Below are 18,341 nucleotides of genomic sequence, written 5' to 3' on the forward strand. Positions count from 1 at the left end.
GGGCTCCTTAAAGAGACAGTGTAACAAAAAGACAAAATCTTAAAGGAAACTTATGAAATCAAAATGTGATTTTGGGGACGAATAATGCACCCCAGTCCCCATGGTGCCTAACAACCACAGAAGGCCTCATTCATGTTGGCGGACTCTGCATGCTCCCTTTCCAAGGGCACCCAGCTGCAAAAATAGCTGTCAGCCCAAGTGAAACCCCAATTAATGTCCTCCACCGGCATATCATTCAACATGATTGATGTACAGTTAGGAGGAGGGAGAAATACTGGCCAGGATGCTGGCGGTAACGCCCCAGCTCTTCTTGGTAATAATGCCATGGAACCTTTTCCCACTGGAGATGGCAGGTTGGCCCTGGCTTAACATCTCATCCAAATGACACCTCCGACAGTGCAGCACTCCCTTAGTACTGCGCTGGAAGTGTCAACCACAATAATTACATTCATGCCTGTAGATTAGGACTTTGAAACCACAATCTTCTTAGTTTGAGGCGAGTGCGCTGCCTACTGAACCTCAGCTGTAGATCTCTTCACTGGCTATGAAGTGTTTCGAGACATCCTGACATGATGAAATCTCTTTCTTTCATGCCAATTCATGATTATTTATGTAATATCATCGGTTTTTCTTTCAGGCTTTAGGAACTGGAATGATTCTCATTGGTTAGGAGGCTTCAGACAGGTGATGGTACATCCCAAAAATAAGCTGAAGAACAAGCAAAAAGATGGTGCAAAAAACTTACTGGCGAAGACGATCCCATGCATTTAACGAACAGCAATCTGCATTCTCCCCTAGTTCTTGCTTTAAACTTTCCAACCTGCAATGACACAAGCTGAGACATCTCAAATTAATGAGCAATGAATTACCAATACCAACAACTTATATCTATATAGCACTTTTAACGTAATGAAACATCCCAAGGCACTTCACAGGAGCATTCGGAAACAAACTAAGCTACATAAGGAGATGACCAAAAGTTTGGTGAAAGAGGTAGGCTTTAAGCAGCGTCTTAAAGGAGAAGAGTGAGCTAGAGAAGCAGAGGAGTGTAGGGAGGGAATTCCAGACCTTGGGGCCCAGGCAACTGAAGGTGCGGCCACCATTGTTTTATTTATCCATTCATGGGATGTGGGCATTGTTGGCTTGACCAGCATTTATTGTCGATCCCTAGTTGCCCTTGAGAAGGTGGTGGTGAGCTGCCTTCTTGAACCGCTGCAGCCCATGTGGTGCAGGCACACCCACAGTGCTGTAAGGAAGGGAGTTCCAGGATTTTCACCAAGCGACAGTGAAGGAATGGCGATATATTTCCAAGTCAGAATGTTGAGTGGCTTGGAGGGGAACTTCCAGGTGGGGCGATTAAAATTGGGGATGCACCAGAGGTCAGAAACTGAGGAGGCACACGTATTTCAGAGGGTCATCGGGTTGGAGCAGATTACAGAGGTGGGGTCGGCAAGACTGTGGAGGGATTTGAAAACAAGTGTTAGGGGAAAATTAAAAATGCTAAAAGAGAACACGGTAAGAATTTACTGAAGAACACTTAAAATCTCCAGGCAGACCTGGCTGCTAAGTATATTAAGAGTTGACGATTACCAGATGAACATTGCACAGCCTTGAGAGTCAGACTGAAGACACAAGGAGGACATAAAATAGATTATGTGTACTCCCATCTCACATAGGGAAGGGGCAGATGGTTTTAGCTTAGATATGGGAAGGCATACAATGGATAAAGAGGGGGCTTCAATGAAACACAAGCAGTCTTGAGTCATGTGAACCAAGGTCTTTGCATATGTGTCTTAATTCTGATTGGATAACATAATTATGTATACACCCTTTAGAATAATTGGTTAGCAAAATCACATGTTTATGTACTCAATCGGATAGTTTTAACATGGTACCTGTGTGTCGATTACCAATTGGATGTATTCAAGTGTACTCAAACGTATTATGATAAGAAAAAATACAAAAGTGATGAAATGTAATCAATCTGGGAGCTGGGTCTTCATTCTTAGGAATGATTGCGGCTCCCTTGCATATGCTTGAATAAAACCGGTTAAAGGAACCCTGAGTCTCTGTGGTCGCTTTGTGATCGGGGATTGTAAGTTCTCCTCTTCAACTGGCCTATGTGGTAGTTCCTGGATTGGAGGGAGTACCCTCTTCAATTGGCGTAGTCGGCAGGATTTGCCCGGACCTCTGTGAAGGCGAAAAATGATCTAGTGAGTATTTTCTTTTTGAAAGATACTCTCTGGTTGTTCGTGTCAGACTAGAATGGAGGTCTAATAGGGCGGATCCAAATGTTTCAGCCAGAGAGACTCAGGTGGACAGTTGGGGCTAGTGAGCCTTGTGAAGACAGAGTGTCTCGGGGGAACTGTGGATCCCTGTTTAACGTGTGAATGTCCCTGTTTAAGTTGTGAATGTGAGTATAACTGAGAAGGATGAACTCGAGTTCATTGCGGAATGAGGAGGTGAAGGAACCATGTCCCTTCACCTCGCCAGGGAGCATAGAAAGCTGGTCAGCAAAATGAAACAACAAGGTTGGCAGTCAAGTGACCCACCGTTATGCTCCAAGGAGTGGTGGAGAGCTCAGGCTAATGATAAACCTGACAAAGCTACAGTACTCATTTTGAGTCTGTATCTGCAACAAACTAATGTAGAAACATCTCGGTCGAATTGCACCGGTCGCAGCGGCAGATCGATTTCTCCCAGGGGCCACCAACAGATATTGGGAATATGTGGAAGGATAATGGGGACCTGAAATGTCCCCTACTGAATTTTTATAACTTAAAAGAAAGGAATGGATCTAAGTTTCAAGAGCTGTTTGTGCTGAAGGGTGAGAGAGAGAGAGAGAGAGAGAGAGAGAGAGAGAGAAAGGGGGTACCCCTAGGGGGTTAATGAGCAAGTGACGGGCAGCAGCAGAGAAAATGTGAGCTTCAGTCAGTTTGATTGTCCCTATAGGTGGAGCCTCCAAGATCCCTTTATCCCCCCACTGCTACTTGAAGCTTCGTTTAGAGTTATATTCAATAACACAGGACTATAAATACATACCTTTATCTATGTGTTTGTTTTTGTGCAAGGAAGCATCTGTATGTGAGCTTTAATTTTTTTTTCCCTGAATTGTCTTGTGTGTGTGTAGTCAAACACTTTAATCTAATATGGGGCTTTTGACTCTAAAGTAAAAGTATACTCAAACATTCCAAAGTTTTGGGTATAAGGTTTGAGTTGAGATTTCTGGCAAAAATTGTAATTTGAAGGTAGTGTAAAGATAACTTTGTTTGAGATGAACCAACCCTTGTACCACCCCCTTGCTCATTAACCCCCTAGGGGTACCCCCTTTCTCTCTCCCTCTCACCCTTCAGCACAAACTGCTCTTGAAACTTAGATCCATTCCCTTCTTTTAAGTTACAAAAATTCAGTAGGGAATAACACTCATCATCAGCTTCCAAGCTGATTGGGATTGATATATACGAGTTGGTATTCTAAAATTCTGAGGAAAAAAAAAATTACCTGAAATTCAAAAGGATTCTAGGAAAATCAAAAGACATAAACACACGGTCTAGGTGTTTCCAATGGATAAAAAGGGGTTTCTCTTAAAGAGATGAGTTAAATATTAAAGGAAATCTGCATTCCAAAAGCACTGTAATTTGAATTTGGGACAATCTTGGGAGATACAATGCAGTGTAATTTAACAGGTTACTTTGAATAATGAGGATGCTATCCAAAGATAAAGAATGTGTTGATAAACTTATGGAACTTCTAAACTGGATACAAATCATTACACATGAAAAAAAGAGATTGTTTTAATTTTGATAGTGTAAATTACAGTTCTTACAAAGTTTAAAATTTTGAGGTTTGGTTCTTGATATAGTTCTCAAAAGGGAATTTTCATTTTAAAAGGTTTTTGACAACAATTGGAACTAATTCAAATGCTGCAAGCTTTTGCATTTGTAAGTCTGTTCCCGAAAAATGAAGCTAAGCTCAAGACCTTGACAAAGTTTGGCAGAAATCCAATTTTTGGCTGAGTTAATGAATCTGGCATAATGCTAAAAAAAAAGGTCAGACATAATTTAGTGGGTTACTTTTGAGACAATAAGATGTTGTTTGAGAAGAAGATAATGAAGCAAAACATGTCAATGGCTGATTTCTGTTTTAAATTTGTCATGGTGGAGGCCATGACAGTGCCTTCATTTAAGGTGTTGAAATGATAGGTGGGAGACTGGGAGGAGACAGATAGACAGGGCTGGTGTTCCCAATGGAGGAGATCAGACCAAAAGGGCTGAAAGACTTTCTTCATCCAAGCATATCTTATAAGCTGGTGCGCTTGTGACGACATTTCTAAATTTGTCAAACCAGCATGCAGCAGGTGCAACATTTCTTAGCAAGTGAAAATAGATTAACCGCGAATAGATCAAGAGATATCTCCTAGCAGTTAAAGGCCCCAGCCTGTCTTGGTCAACACTTGATCCATTAATGTCAAAATACCCATGGCATAATAACCTGGTAAACTGATTCAACTGACTTCTCAAAGCCTGTCCACTATCTACAAGGTACAAGTCAGGAGTGTGATGGGATACTCTCCACTTGCCTAGATGAGTGCAGCTCCAACAGCACTCAAGGAGCTCAACACTGTCCTGGACAAAGCAGCCCACTTAATTGGCACCCCATCCACAAACATTCACTCCCTCCACCACTGAAGCACAATGGCAGCAGTGTGTTCCATCTACAAGATGCACTGCAGGAACTCAGCAAGGCTCCTTAGACAGCACCTTCCAAACCCACGACCACTACCATCTAGAAGGACAAGGGCAGCAGACACATGTGAACACCACCAACCGGAAGTTTCCCTCCAGGCCACTCACCATCCTGACTTGGAAATATATCACCATTCCTTCACTGTTGCTGAGTCAAAATCCTTGAACTCCCTCCCTAATAGCACAATGGATGTACCTACATCACATGTACTGCAGCAGTTCGAGAAGGCAGCTCACCACCACCTTCTCAAGGGCAACTAGGCAATAAATGCTGGCGACGTTCACATCCAATGAATGAATAAAAAAACTGGTCCTGAGAGTTTATTGATGTCAGTTAATCCTTACAGTAATTATATCATAATTATAAGATCATGGAGTATCATAGAATAGTCCAGCACAGTAGCAGGTCATTCAGTCCATCGAGTCTGTGCTGGCTCTTGAGCTATTTCCATTCCACTGCTCTTCACCACATCCCTGCTTTTTTCCTTCAAGTATTTATCCAATTCTCTTTTGAAAGTTACTATTGAATCTGTTTCCACCAGGTTGTGCATTTCCAATCCCAACCAACCGTTGCATTAAAAACATTTTGTCTTGTTAGTACAGAGCTTGAATTTTGCTGAAAAGTGAAACATTTTGCTGAAACCTTTCGTCTTGCACTCATCAGGACAAATGCAAGAGTACCAAATCTCAAAGGATCACAACAATCTATACCATAGGTGAAAAGGCTTCTGATTGGTTGACAAGTCAACTTCGTCAGCCATTGGAAACAGCTTTCTCTTTATTTACACTATTAAAACCCTACATGATTTTAAACTCCTCTATTAAATCTCCTCTTAGCCTTCTCTGATAGCTGGAGAACCACCCCAGCTTCTCAAGATTATGTAGCTGTAATCTCTCATTCCTAAAACCATTCTAATAAATCTTTCCAATGGCCTCTCCACAGCCTTCAAGTCCCTCCTAAAATGTGGTACTCAGGATAGTCACCAATAAATCCGATTGGGAATTCAGGAGGAAACAGAATGAATGGAATTTGCTATCACAGTGAATGGTTGAGGGGAATAGCATAGGTGTATTTGAAAAGGAATTAGATGAGATGAAGGCAGTTTTTGTAGAGTATAAACACCGACATGGACCAATGTGACCCAAATGGTCTATTTCTGTATTGTAGACATGATGTAACTTGACATCACTGAATGTCTTGCTAGGCCTCTGAAGAGGAAAATTGTAAGTAAACCATGCTGACAAGGATGAGTGCAGTACCATAACACTCATGAAACTCGACACCATCCAGGGCAAAGCAGCTGCTTGATCGACACCTCATTCCATCACCTTAAAGATTCATTCTCTCCACCACTGGCACACAGTGGCAGCAGTATATACCATCTGCAAGTTGCAATGCAGCAACACGCCAAGCCTCCTTCGGCAGCACCATCCGAACCCGTGACCTTTATCGCCTAATAAGGCGTGGGCAGCAGGCACATGGGAACATCACCACCAGCAAGTTCACCTCCAAATCATACACCATCTTGACTTGGAACTATATCGCTGTTCCTTCACTATCGCTGGGTCAAAATCATGGAACTCCCTTAACAGCATTATAGAAACATAGAAACTAGGAGTAGGCCATTCAGCCCTTCGAGCCTGTTCCACCATCCATTTTGATCATGGCTGATCATACAACTCAATAGCCTGCTCCTGCTTTCTCCCCATACCCTTTGATCCCTTTCGCCCCAAGGGCTATATCTAACTCCTTTTTGAAAATATACAATGTTTTGGTCTCAACTACTTTCTGTGGTAACGAATTCCACAGGCTCACCACTCTCTGGGTGAAGAAATTTCTCCTCATATCAGTCCTAAATGGTCTACCCCATATTTTCAGACTGTGACCCTTGGTTCTGGACTCTCCCACCATCAGGAACATCCTTCCTGCATCTACCCTGTCTAGTCCTGTTAGAATTTTATATGTTTCTATGAGATCCCCCCTCATTCTTCTGAACTCCAGCGAATATAATCCTAATCGACTCAATCTCTCCTCATATGTCAGTCCCGCCATCCCAGGAATCAGTCGGGTAAACCTTCGCTGCACTCCCTCTATAGCAAGTACATCCTTCCTCAGATAAGGAGACCAAAACTGCACACAATATTCCAGGTGTGGTCTCACCAAGGACCTGTACATTTGCGGCAAGACATCCCTGTTCCTGTACTTGAATCCTCTGGCTATGAAGGCCAACATACCATTTGCCTCCTTTATCACCTGCTGCACCTGCATGCTTACCTTCAGCGACTGGTGTACAAGGACACCCCCCAGGTCTCATTGCACATTCCCCTCTCTCAATTTATAGCCATTCAGATAACAATCTGCCTTCCACTTTTGCTACCAAAGTGGATAACCTCACATTTATCCACATTATGCTGCATCTGCCATGCATTTGCCCACTCACTCGGCTTGTCCAAATCACACTGAAGCATCTCTGCATCCTCCTCACAGCTCACCCTCCCACCCAGCTTTGTGCCATCTGCAAATTTGGAGATATCACATTTAGTTCCCTCATCTAAATCATTAATATATAATGTGAATAACTGGGATCCCAGCACCAATCCCTGCGGTACCCCACTAGGAATCTACCTACACCAGATGGACTGCAGCAGTTCATGAGGGTGGCTTACCAGCACATTCTCAAGGCCAATTAGGGATGGGTAATAAATACTGGCCCTACTGGTGATGCTCACATCCCAGGTATGAATGAAAAAAACATATCAGGCAGAATTTTCCCGTCAGCATGTGGGGCGGGACCCACTCGCTAATGCATAAAATGACACTCGGTGACATTAGTCGAGCGTCCCGACGTCATCGTGTGCCATCACGATATTTCGTTGGGTGGGCGCGCGATGATAAACGATGTGCACCCGCCATTAATTAACAGGCCACTTAAGGTCCTTGAGGTACCAACTGACAGCAATTTTTTGGTTCCCGTGCAATCTTTGGGTCGTCGCAGGGCTGCAACGGGCAGGTGGGTAGGACACATTTATATAAACCTCATCCACGGGCAGGATAAGAGGGATCAGCGTGGTCACAAGTGTGCTCTGTCAGAAATTTAATTTGGAAAGTAACTGATACTTGCCTGTGTGAACTGCAATACATCAAAATGCGTACCAGCTGCTTGGACTGGACTCACGATCTACAGGTCAGCACTCTGCAGTGAGAAATCGTTTTGGGGCCTGCAGGTTTCAGGAAGCCTTCTCTAAGCCTGGGAAGCCTCCACTGGAGGTAGCTCCTCTGAGAAAGAAGGGAGGGCTAGAAGGGGGAGGAGGCCAGGAGTGCACATTCAGCCCCCAGGAGAGTCACCTTTGGGAGGAGAGGCACAGCCACAAGGCACGCAGGGCCAAGTGGTAGTCCAAGGTGGAAGGGGCAGCAGAAGATGCCACTATCATGCTGCCAAGGTATACAGGCAGCGAAGCAGCTACCTCAATATGTCTGAGGTGCAGTGGCAAAGGAGGCTCCATCTCTTAAGGGAGACAGTCAACTATATCTGTCAGATGACTGGGCCTGAGATCTCTCCTAACTGTGTGAGTGGATACGTCATGCCAGTGGCTCTAAAGGTCACTGCTGCCCTCAACTTCTATGCCTCCAGCTCTCTCCAGGGGTTGGTGGGTGATCTTTGCGGCGTCTCCCAATCATCTGTCCACCGTTGTGTCAAGCAGGTTACAGATGCTCTGTTCAGGCAGCATTGACCTTCATCCACTACCATTGGGACCAGGCTTCGCGGCCATTGCTGGCTTCCCCCACTTCCAGGGTGCAATAGACTGTACACATGTGGCCATCAAGTCGCCAGCAGGTGAGCCCGGTGCCTTCGTCAATAGGAAGGGCTTCTGCTCCATGAACATGCAGATAGTGTGTGATCACAGGATGCAGATTCTACAAGTCCATGCAAGATACCCAGGCAGCTCCCATGATGACACTCCCAGATGCCGGGGCTCTTCAGTGCTCCAGCCTGGCTGGATGGATGTCTGCTGCGTGACAAGGGCTATCCCCTCAGAGGTGGCTCATGACGCCTCTCCATCATTCAAGAACAGAAGCTGAGCAGTGGTACAATAGGAGTCACGCCTCCACAAGGGCTGTGGTGCAGACAGCTATTCAGCTGGCACACCATATATGGACCTCCAGGACAAGCCTGGGCTGCAGGATCTATACTTGATACCCAAATACATGGTGACATGTCTGAATTTAATGGTATAACAAAAAGAACTTAAGAGAACAAAATGACAAAGGTGTTAAACATCACACCAACTTATAAAGACCTCATTGCGAGCCAACACAAAAGCACCAGTGATAAACCTGTGGTGTGCCTAAAGTGCCTTATGTTTACTCTTTTGGGTGCTACGTCTTGGTGCTGCTCCCTCGCTGGGATTGGCATCTGAGCCAGCCTGCTGACTCTGCTGTTTTGTTGGCCTCAATTACCTTGGCAGCCGTCCTCTGGCCCGTGGAGCCTGTGCTGGTCCCACCTGGGAGGGAGCTGCCAGTTCCACAACTGGCATCTCTCCAGTCAGCGCAGCCTCATCAGATGCAACGGTCACTGGCAGAGGGGCAGAGGAGCTGCTGCCTTCATCCGGAGTGCCCTGAGAGGAGCCCGCAGAGATGACAGGCAGCTGCTGCGCCAATGTGAGGTTGGTTCGGACATCCCTGTTCACAGTGGATGGATGGGCACAGAGCTGGGAAACTTTGTGCCCAGCCCATCTCCCACACAGGCACTGACCAGCTGAGGTCAATGCCAATGTGAGGACTTGCTGGTCCGAGCGTATGCCCAGGAAGTCCTGATTGGTCTCCTGGAGGAGCCTCTCCACTGTGTCCATGGAGAATGCATGGCGCTCGGACATGAAGCTCATTGCATCGGTGATGGTCCACATAGACTCCTCCACCACAGACACCAAGGCAAGCATAGCCTCATGTATCTCCACCAGATGCTCCCACACACCCGGCTGCATTTCCTGCCCCTGCTGTGTCGTGAACCACTCCAGAGGCACATCATCAGGCACCGACTGAGCATGTGCCTGGTCCCCTGCAGTCCTCCGACTGCTGGCACCATGGGCACTCTCTGTCTCTGCCAGCTCCTCCAGTGACTGTGAAGTGCACTCACCACTGTGTCCCGGGACACTAGCCGATGTTCTTATTCCCACCGAGGTGCTAGTATCTGCACTGGTGCCTGCTTGGCAGAGATGGTGTGACGCTGGTGAGACCGAGACTTCAGGTCCCTCAGGTGTAAGAGAGGGCCCCTGCTGCTCCTCCTCCCAGCCCTGCTCCGCTGATGATGAAAGGAAGAAGAAGGACATTGGATCAGTTAACGTGGAGACAATGTCAATGTGTATCCCTGTCCCCCGGATCATTCTGCGCTCATCCTTCATAAGCAATGGTCAAGCCATGTTGCAAACTTCACTCACTGAACATTCAGCATTGCCATGGCTGCTGGGAGAACAATGGTAACCTCAGTGCTGTGCAAAATACCTGCCCGTGGTATCTCAGCAACACCGACACTAGTGCACCTGGGCACATGGCGCCTCTCCAGATCTAGGGCCCCCTGCTCGAACGGGTTAAGCATTGCCACCTGGGCCGGTCCTCCTCCAGTCCTCACCCGCTCGGCAGCATTATGTGCATTCTCCTCCTGAAAAGGAGAGAAGGGCATTGATTAGTGCTACTAGTACCTGGATTCTCTTTGCGGCTGCCACCCCAACCGGAGTGGGACATTGCAGGGCTCCAGTGTCTCCTCACCCCGCTGTTGCTGAAGACTCACACAAAGATGCCAGGCCTGTTCCCACCCCCCCAACCTCCTTGGCCAAATGCTGCCTGCATCACATTAGGCACCACACGGTCTAACCTTCCATAGCAAGGAGGCGCAAGCACGTGGAGTGCAGACGACAGCAGATCGATTGGTGCCACGCCACCTTGAAGCTCCCCTCCCAGCATGTCATCAGCCTGACTTTGACATATCCAGGAGTTCCAGCATGGCGCCAAGGTGCAGCTCCTCCAGATTGCCCCAAAACAGTCAGTGGGTCTCAGTGTACCACATGCTGTGGGTGCAGAGCCCATCTCATCACCACCCTCTCAAGGTGACCTCGGCATGGGCAATATCTGCTGGCCCACCCAGTGAAAGACACATGCCGTCAATGATTCAATGCAGTCACTACACTCAAACTTCAGTGGCAGGGAAGGGGTGCCAGGGGGCAAAGCCTAACTGCTGGGTAAAGTGACCAATGCCAACATGGTACTCACCCTTCCTGAGCACAAGAGGTCGTAGAAGCGCTTGCAGCACTGGATCCACGTCGCGGGAGCTCACCACCTCCGCCACCTCCTCCCAGGCACGTTTGGTCATGTGGGGGAGGCCTCCTCATCCCATCCTGGGGTATGAGGACCTCCCGCCATGCTGCCACCTCCTGGAGGAGGGCAGCAAGGCAATCGTCCAAGAAACGAGGGGCACAGTGCACCCCCTGCCCTACCCTCTGGGGAGCCCTTCCAGTGGCCATGATTCACATCCTTGGAAAGGCCGCAGCAGCTTTTTAAAACAGGCTGCCAGGTCGCTATTGGACCCAGCGGTCACTGCAGAGCCGCCACCGCCCACCCACTCCCGCTATCCCCGGGAGCTGCGATTGGCCCCGCCGTGCCCATTCCTGCTCCACCCACCCGCCAGCCAGGAAATTCTGCCCGTAGACCCAGGCCTGGGTATAAATGGCAGGTTTGCTTCCCTACTGGATGTCTATGACAACCTGGCAGACTCATGGCCACTTTTACTGACGTCAGCTTTTCATTCCCAGATTTCTCCAGATTAAATGCTGTTTAAAAATTACCAAGGTCGGATTGATCAAACTCACGTTCTCTGGATTATTAATCCAGGTCACTGAGAGAGACCCAGTAACACAACCAGTAGTGTAACCACTACGCCACTTCTTAAAACTTTTACCTTTTTCAAAAATCGCATTTAAATGTTCAAAGCAAGGCTTAGTCTGCAACCATGGAAAGGCATGTTAAGTAGTTGTGATATCTGATATTAAGATAGTGTATTAAAGTAACATCAAAAATCATTAATGGAACGTGACTTATTTTCATGTAGCCTGTAATATAGCACCATGGCATTGCTGTAACATCATTTGCAATAACATAACATCCCTGTTATTAATGGAATATTTCTGCCATTAATACATGATCAAATGTACAAAATTAAAAAGGAATAGAAGGAGGCCATTTAACGGAGGCAATGTTGTTGTGGTATTGTCACCAGACTAGTGATCCAGGGACACAGGCTAATGCTCTGGGAACCAGGGTTAGAATCCCACCACGTCAGATGGTGGAATTTGAATTCAATAAATCTGAAATTAAAAGTCTAATGGTGACCAGGAAACCATTGTCAATTGTCCTAAAAACCCATCTGGTTCACTAATGTCCTTTTAGGGAAGAAAATCTGCCATCCTTACCTGGTCTGGCCTACATGTGACTCCAGACCCACAGCGACGTGGTTGACTCTTAAAGGCCCTCTGAAATGGCCTAGCAAGCCACCCAGTTCTCAAGGGCAACTAGGGATGGGCAGTAAATGCCGTCCTTGCCAGCGACGCAACACCACCCACCCCCCACCACCCCATCCCATGAATGAATTAAAAAAGTCCCTCAAACCTGTTGTGCTATTTGATGAGATCGTGGCTGATCTGCGACCTGATTCCACACATAGACACGTTTACCCCACACCCCTGAACACAAATGGCAAACAAAAATCTATCAATCTCAGATTTTAAAATTAGCAATTGATCTGTCATCAATTGTCATTTGTGGAAGAGAGTTCCAAACTTCTACCACCCCTTCTGCATGGGCGTGTTTCCCTAACCTCACTCCTGAAAGGTCCCACTTTAATTTTTAGACTATGCCCCCCACCCCCCCCATCTAGTCCTTGACTCCCCAACTACCAGAAGTAGTTTCTCTTTATCTAACCTCTCGGTTCCTCTTAATGTCTTGAGAACTTCGATGTAATCACCCCTTAACCTCCGAAACTCCCGGGGAATACGACCCTACTTTGTGTAATCTTTCCTCATAACCTAACCCTTGGACTCCAGGTATCATTCCGATAGATATTACTGGTGCTGCTGCACAATCGCTGGCATTGATGTGACATTACTGTTGGGATGTAACATCAGCAAGCTGGATACAATGTTGCTGCTGGTAATTCAAAGTCACTGCGATTAATGCTATGCCACTGATATCACTGCTGTGTCATGTCATTGTTTTCTCGGTCATGCGGTTGGTATTGAGATACTAATGTAACTAATATGGATGGAATGTTATTGGTATGAATGGTTCATAATGGTGCAGATGTGACATCAATAATGGTGAGCTAATGGCGGGGATAAGATTAAACATCAATAACCTTGATGTAACAATAATGGGGTCAATGTAAGGTAACTGCCAATACTGTCATGTCGGTGAATTTATTTTTGAGGCATTACAATAATTAATTGGCAAAAACACTAGATCTGAGATGGGGAAGCTATAACGCAACAAGTTCTTCTGATCTCCAGTGCGCTGTCTGAAAGGGTGCTGGAAGCACCAACTTCAAAAAGTAATTGAACAAATATTTGAAAAGGGAAAATGTACAGGGCCATGGGGAAAGAGTCCGGGGGCAGAGCCTGTGGGGTTAATTAGCTAGCTCTTTCAAAGAGATGGAAAGTGCATGATGGGCTGAATGGCCTTCTATTTTTGCTGCATGTTATGGGCTGTGAGCTCAAGCCCCACTCAAGAGACTTGTGCATAAAAATCTAGGCTGTCGGTCCAGTGCAGCACCAAGGGAGTGCTGCATTGTTGGCGGCGTCGCCTCTTGCCCGAGGTGTTAAACTGAACCCCCGTCTGCCCTTTCAGCTGATGTAAAAGATCCCTCGGCATGATTTTGCAGAAGCGCAAGGGGGTTAATCCCCAGTGTCCTGGAAAATCATTTATCCATCGAAACAATTGACCTAGTCATTATCAAATTGCTGTTGTTGGTGGGGTTTTGCTGCACACAAATTGGCTGCTGGGTTTCTTACAATACAGCAATGGCTACACTTCAAAAATACTCCATTGGCTGTAAAGCACCCTGGGATGTCCTGAAAGGTGTTATATAAATGCAAGTCTTATTCTCTTCTCTATGACACCATGATATTTGCCTACCGGTTGAGCAGCAGTTCCAGAACCTCCTGGGTCGTAGTGAAGGCTCGATAGGTGGCAAGGAAGACAGAGACGTAAGAGGGGTCACCGCAATCAAAGGCCTCAAGGAGGTGCTGCACAATCTTCTCGAGCGTTCCGACCTTGATCGACCGGATTTTAACTGTTTCGCACGTGGTGCCAACCAACTCGTTTTCCATCTGGAGGGCACAAATTGCAATGGTGAAAAGCTAAGCCAGACACGACGTGAACAGACAGGGCTCGTGGCCAACACCGAACGGGCAACATGCTGTCATGGAACCAACACGGAGGGCCTTCGGGGCACCAGCACCGGGCAGCACTGTCGGGGGTGCTGTCTTTCAGATGAGACAATCCCATACTGAGGGAGGTCTGCCCTGCTAAGGCCATTGGAGGCAAGTGTAACCCAGCATGATGGCTGCTCTCTCCACAGGGCCCAACTCATGAGGCGAGGCCTGGAGGCCCAGCCAGCCGGAGATGTATGTCCTCTGGGTTGGGTAGGAAGTACCTTGCGATAGAGGTGGCGGGGCAATCGGTATTACTGTAAGGAAGAACATACTTGGCTTAGATAGGGTGCAACAAAGATTGGTTCATGGGATGAGGGGATTGTCCTATCGAGACAGACTGAGTCGAATAGGTCCATTCTCTCTAGAGTTCAGTGGAGAGGAATGAAAGCAGGAAGCTCTGGAAAAACTCAGCAGGTCTGGCAGCATCTGTGGAGAGAGAAACAGAGGTGATGTTTCGAGTCCAATATGACTTCTTCAGAATAGGCAAAGAGGTTCTAGAAGAAGGGATCTCATTGAAATATATAAAATTCTTAGAGGGCTTGGCAGGCTAGGTGCTGAGACACTGCTTCCCACTGGCTGGAGAGTCTAGAAATAAGGGACACAATCTCAGGGTAAGGGAGTCAGACATTCTGGGCTGAGACAAGGAGGACTTTCTTCACTCAGAGGGTTGTGATGAATCTTTGGAATTCCACACCCCCTAGAGAGCTGTGGAGGCTCAGTTATTAAGAATATTCAAGACATGAGATCAATAAGTTTTTGGGCACAAATAGAATTCAGATATATGCAGATTAAGTGGGAAAGTGGAGTTGAGGCAGTGGGATCAGCCATGATCTTACTGAACGGTGGGCTAAATGGCCTACTCCTGCTCCTATTTCTTATGTTCTTAAGATCACCAATGTAACGTCACAGAATGATTCCTCTGCTTGTAAGGGAGAATGTAAACCTTTAGCCCGGTGGGAGAAGAGACACAGCTAGGGTTGCCAACTCTCCAGAACTGCCCTTGAGTCTCCAAGAATTAAAGGTTGATCTCCAGGACACTGCAGCGAGCAATATCCTCTTCCCCACCCCCAGGGGTAATTAAAAGGTGTTTTTTTTTTAATTTAATTTTCTTGGAACTCTTTTGATGATTAGTTATCAAAATATTGAAGAATTTGTATTAAATTTAAAATTATTTTACTGATGAGAGGCAGGGGGATATGTGATGCAAGCTCCAGGAATATCTCCTCACAAGAGTTGGCAGGCTGGGCCACAGCACTTAGCCAACAGAGGATCTCACACTGAAGGGAGCATTGGCCCCGCAGTTTGGGAGGAGAGTAAATAAGGTTCCCGAAGCAGCCAAGTGGTTTAACTCGCAGGGAAGCGCCGAGGAACAAGTTGCTGTTTTTAACCTGGTTTCAAGCGCTGCCCGGTTTGTCAAACTCCTCAAAGGCAGAAGACTTCTAGCCCATTCATCGCAGTGCCCAGGCCCTCTAAGGAATGCCAACTACTCCAGGGTTGCCCTGGAGTCTTCAGCATTTAAAGATTAATCTCCAGGATATTGCTGTGAGAAAACACCAAGGGAGAAAATTATAAGGGCTTTTTTTGAAAAAAAAATGCCCATTTTCCTTCTCATTTTCTTTGAGTGTGTTTTTTTCTGAGCAATAAAATGATTGGACTTTAGAAAACGGCTGCTTCACAGTCAAAAATCACCCACTTGAGTCCAAGGAAGAAAGACTTGTACTTGATGTAAGGACATCCCAGGGTGATTTTGGTTGCAGCCAATGGAGTTGCTGCTATAATGTGGGAAAGGTTCGTTCAGTTTCTAATTGGACAAGAAGATAGTGCTCCCAGCTGATGGGCGTGTCAGCCGACCATTGGTGGAGAATGGGTGGGGGAGAGTCATTGGGCGGCAAGACTTTGTGTAATGAATCCTCCAGAAATACACCCAGGCTGAGTTGGCAGACTTAAGACCTTCCTTCGGTTTATCTGACAAGTTTAACTTTGAGGTCAGGGGCTACCTGTGTGAGTAAGACCCTTGTAGCAGGAGTTGAAAGCCCAGAACCGATAGGAAAACAACTCAAAAAGTGTGCGCAGAATAGGCTGGATGGAGGAGCTGGGCTCAGTCCAGCTCATTTGTCACTCCTCAAGACCCCAGCACCTCACACTTCCTCAGGTCTAAACTCTGCTGCCCCTCCCCTAAGTCGCACCAAATCGTATTTCGTCCATCTCCCCGTGTTTCCCCACCTACACTGGCTCCTGCAAAAGCCATTCCTCAAATGTAAAAAAAAATCTTGCCCTCATGCTCAAATCCCTCCATTGCCTCACCCCCTCCCTATCTCTCTATCCTCCTTCAGTCACACAACCCTCTGAGATATCTACAACCCTTCATTTCTGGCCTCTTGTGCATCCCTGATGTTAATCATTCCACTACTGGTGGCCATGCCTTCAGCTGCCTGGGCCCAAGCTTTTGAATTCCCTCCCTAAACTTCTCTGTTTCTCTACCTGTCTCCCCCCTCCCCTCTTTAAGATGCTTCTTTAAACCTACCTTTTTGACCAAGGCTTTGGTCATCTGTCCTAATATCTCCTTGTGTGGCTTGGTGTCAAATTCTGTCTGATATCTCCATCCCTGTGAAGCACCTTGGGCGATTTACTACATTAAAGGTACTATATAAATGCAGCTGGGTAGCTTAAGCAGAATTGAAACAGAGCCCGGAGGCTGAGCTGGAAGTCAGCAGTCACTCATTAACTAAATGTTATGATTCAGATCCCATGACATTTAAGAGGGCTCCTTCCTGCAGGTGCAATGGGTGACTGAAAGCAGTGGACTGCGATGAATAAAGTGATTATTCCCCTGGGTGCAAAATCAAAGCACAGTTGATCTGCACTGCAGGATTTTGCAAAGAGAAAATGCAAATGAGGCACAAAGCAAAGCGAAGTCTTGTGACACTCCAGCAAAGAGCAGTTCCAAACAGGCTCGGGGTGGGAGTGCGTGGGGAATGCGAGCTGCGTTGGCAAGATGAAGTTGAGCTCGGTCACGTGACTGACTTTTCTTAATCTTAATCGTTTACCTAGCAGTGAGGCGGGGCAATGTAGGGACCGAGGCTCATTCAAAGGACTTGAGCACACAAGGCCAGCACGCTTGAGATGCGCTCGTCCACCTGAGACGTTAAACTGAGGCTTCCCCCCAGTACGAGTGGGCCTGAAAGATACCACCACACCCTTGCAATGAAGAGCAGGGAAGTTTGGGCGGGCGGGTAGGTGGTGTGGAAATGACCACAGATTTCAAAACACTGGCGGAAGCTCGAGAGGGGAGGTGAGGAAAATTCGTTTCAGTCGGAAAGCTGTCGGGATCTGGAACCCTGTCCCTGAAAAAGTGATGAAAGTCAATCATAAACAAGTGCCTGCGGATGAGGAACTTCCAGCATTACGGTTGGTGGGGGGAGAAAAAAAGCAGGGAGTTGTGGGGTACAACTGCTCTTTCAGAGAGCCATCAGGTCAAATGGCCTCCTTCTGTGCATTAACTTTCCATGATTCTTGAATTCTAACTGGTCAACAGTTACCCCTCAGTCATCATTAGCAGAACCAATGAGCTGGGCAATTATGCCCATCAACATTAGTAGGATCTTACTGTGCATAAATTGTCTGTCGGCCTGGCAACAGTGATTACACTTCGAAAAGCCATTTGTTGGCTGTGGGTCACTTTGGTTCAATCCTGGAGGCTCTACATAAACTCCGATTTTCCTTCTTCACCCAGTCCCAAGTCTCTCACCCCGCGAGATTCTCTTTGCATTGGAGAAACGTGGCCTTTATGTAGTGTTTTAGTGACCTCAGTACAGCCAACGATGTACTTTTGAAGTGCTCTCACTGTTGCAATGTAAGGGAAACAGCAGTAAATTTGTACACAGTAAGATCCCACGGAGACATAATGACCCAATAATCAATTTCGGCGAGGTTGCTTGAGGGGTAAATTTTGGTGCTAGGACACTTCTTAAAATCCAGGCTCATGACATTATTTGAAGTTTGGGTCGCACTGGGAGCAGGGAAGTTTGGTGGGGTCCGAACACGCGGGAAACCCGGAGGCTAAGTTCAGCGCATCTGTTGATGACTTTTTAAAATGCAGCCCCTTTGTTCCCTGGCTTC

The 18,341-nt window shown here is 46.8% G+C and overlaps 1 protein-coding gene across 11 annotated transcripts in view; it reads right to left on the minus strand.

Moving 5' to 3' along the window:
* The window catches only part of LOC121291513 (ral guanine nucleotide dissociation stimulator-like), a 167,380-nt gene that overhangs the window by 48,702 nt on the left and 100,337 nt on the right, over nt 1-18,341 (minus strand). For 10 of the 11 annotated variants that reach the window (XM_041212807.1, XM_041212811.1, XM_041212806.1 and 7 more), the window contains 2 exons: nt 13,924-14,117; nt 746-835 (listed from right to left, as the gene is read on the minus strand). In XM_041212807.1, coding sequence (XP_041068741.1) covers nt 746-835; nt 13,924-14,117 — 284 coding nt within the window. The remainder of the gene's footprint in view (nt 1-745; nt 836-13,923; nt 14,118-18,341) is intronic. The other variant, XM_041212810.1, reaches the window with a different exon arrangement.

Source organism: Carcharodon carcharias, chromosome 19 (assembly GCF_017639515.1).
Source record: "Carcharodon carcharias isolate sCarCar2 chromosome 19, sCarCar2.pri, whole genome shotgun sequence".
In the NCBI taxonomy this organism is placed as follows: domain Eukaryota; kingdom Metazoa; phylum Chordata; class Chondrichthyes; order Lamniformes; family Lamnidae; genus Carcharodon; species Carcharodon carcharias.